The sequence below is a fragment of the Sinocyclocheilus rhinocerous genome, unplaced genomic scaffold, assembly GCF_001515625.1.
Source record: "Sinocyclocheilus rhinocerous isolate Xijiao unplaced genomic scaffold, SAMN03320098_v1.1 scaffold7355, whole genome shotgun sequence".
Classification (NCBI taxonomy): domain Eukaryota; kingdom Metazoa; phylum Chordata; class Actinopteri; order Cypriniformes; family Cyprinidae; genus Sinocyclocheilus; species Sinocyclocheilus rhinocerous.
Window position 1 is genome coordinate 48,556 of NW_015659699.1, and position 655 is coordinate 49,210.

At 47.2% G+C, this 655-nt stretch overlaps 1 protein-coding gene across 1 annotated transcript in view; it reads right to left on the bottom strand.

Annotated features, from left to right (window-relative positions):
• Nucleotides 1-655, bottom strand: part of trpm7 (transient receptor potential cation channel, subfamily M, member 7) — a 52,985-nt gene that overhangs the window by 4,368 nt on the left and 47,962 nt on the right. The window contains 1 exon segment of the mRNA XM_016532782.1: nt 392-597. Coding sequence (XP_016388268.1) covers nt 392-597 — 206 coding nt within the window.

Below are 655 nucleotides of genomic sequence, written 5' to 3' on the forward strand. Positions count from 1 at the left end.
ACAGAGAGAGAGACAGAGAGAGAGAGAGAGAGACGGAGAGATCAGTCAAACCGCATTCATCACATACAGACCTTCATTTCAACTCCGTCTGTAAAACAAACACAAGTTTACAGAAACTCCTGCAATGGTAAAGTGTTGCTACAGTATGGATAGTTCACCCAAAAATGAAAGTCCAGTCATCATTTACTCCACATGGTGTTGTGCTGATGCTGTACGCCCCTCTTTCTTTTTCAGACCACAAAAGGAGAAATTTAAAGAAATGTCCTGCTTGCCCTTGTCTACATATAGGACCAGCATCAAGATCATTCTCATTTTTGGGTGAACTAACCCTGAAGCTCCATGAAGCTCCTCTCCTAGACGTGAGAGCGTGAGGCATGTAACAAACACAAACCCTGCAGATCCAGCACCAGCAGCTCTCCTCGCGTGTATTCATACGTCCAGTGGCTGAAGGCCAGCATGGTTTCTTCCAGAAGGTTGGTCGGGACGATTTCATCCCCATTGTTGTTATTAAACTTGCGGAAGTCTCCAGTGATGCACTCCTCGATGGCAAACCACTGACCGGCAGAGTGACAGTAGAGCAGGAACACCTCCAGAAACCTGCAGAGACACACTCCACTCTCAGCAACACCCTCCACTGTGTGTGTGTGAGTGTGTG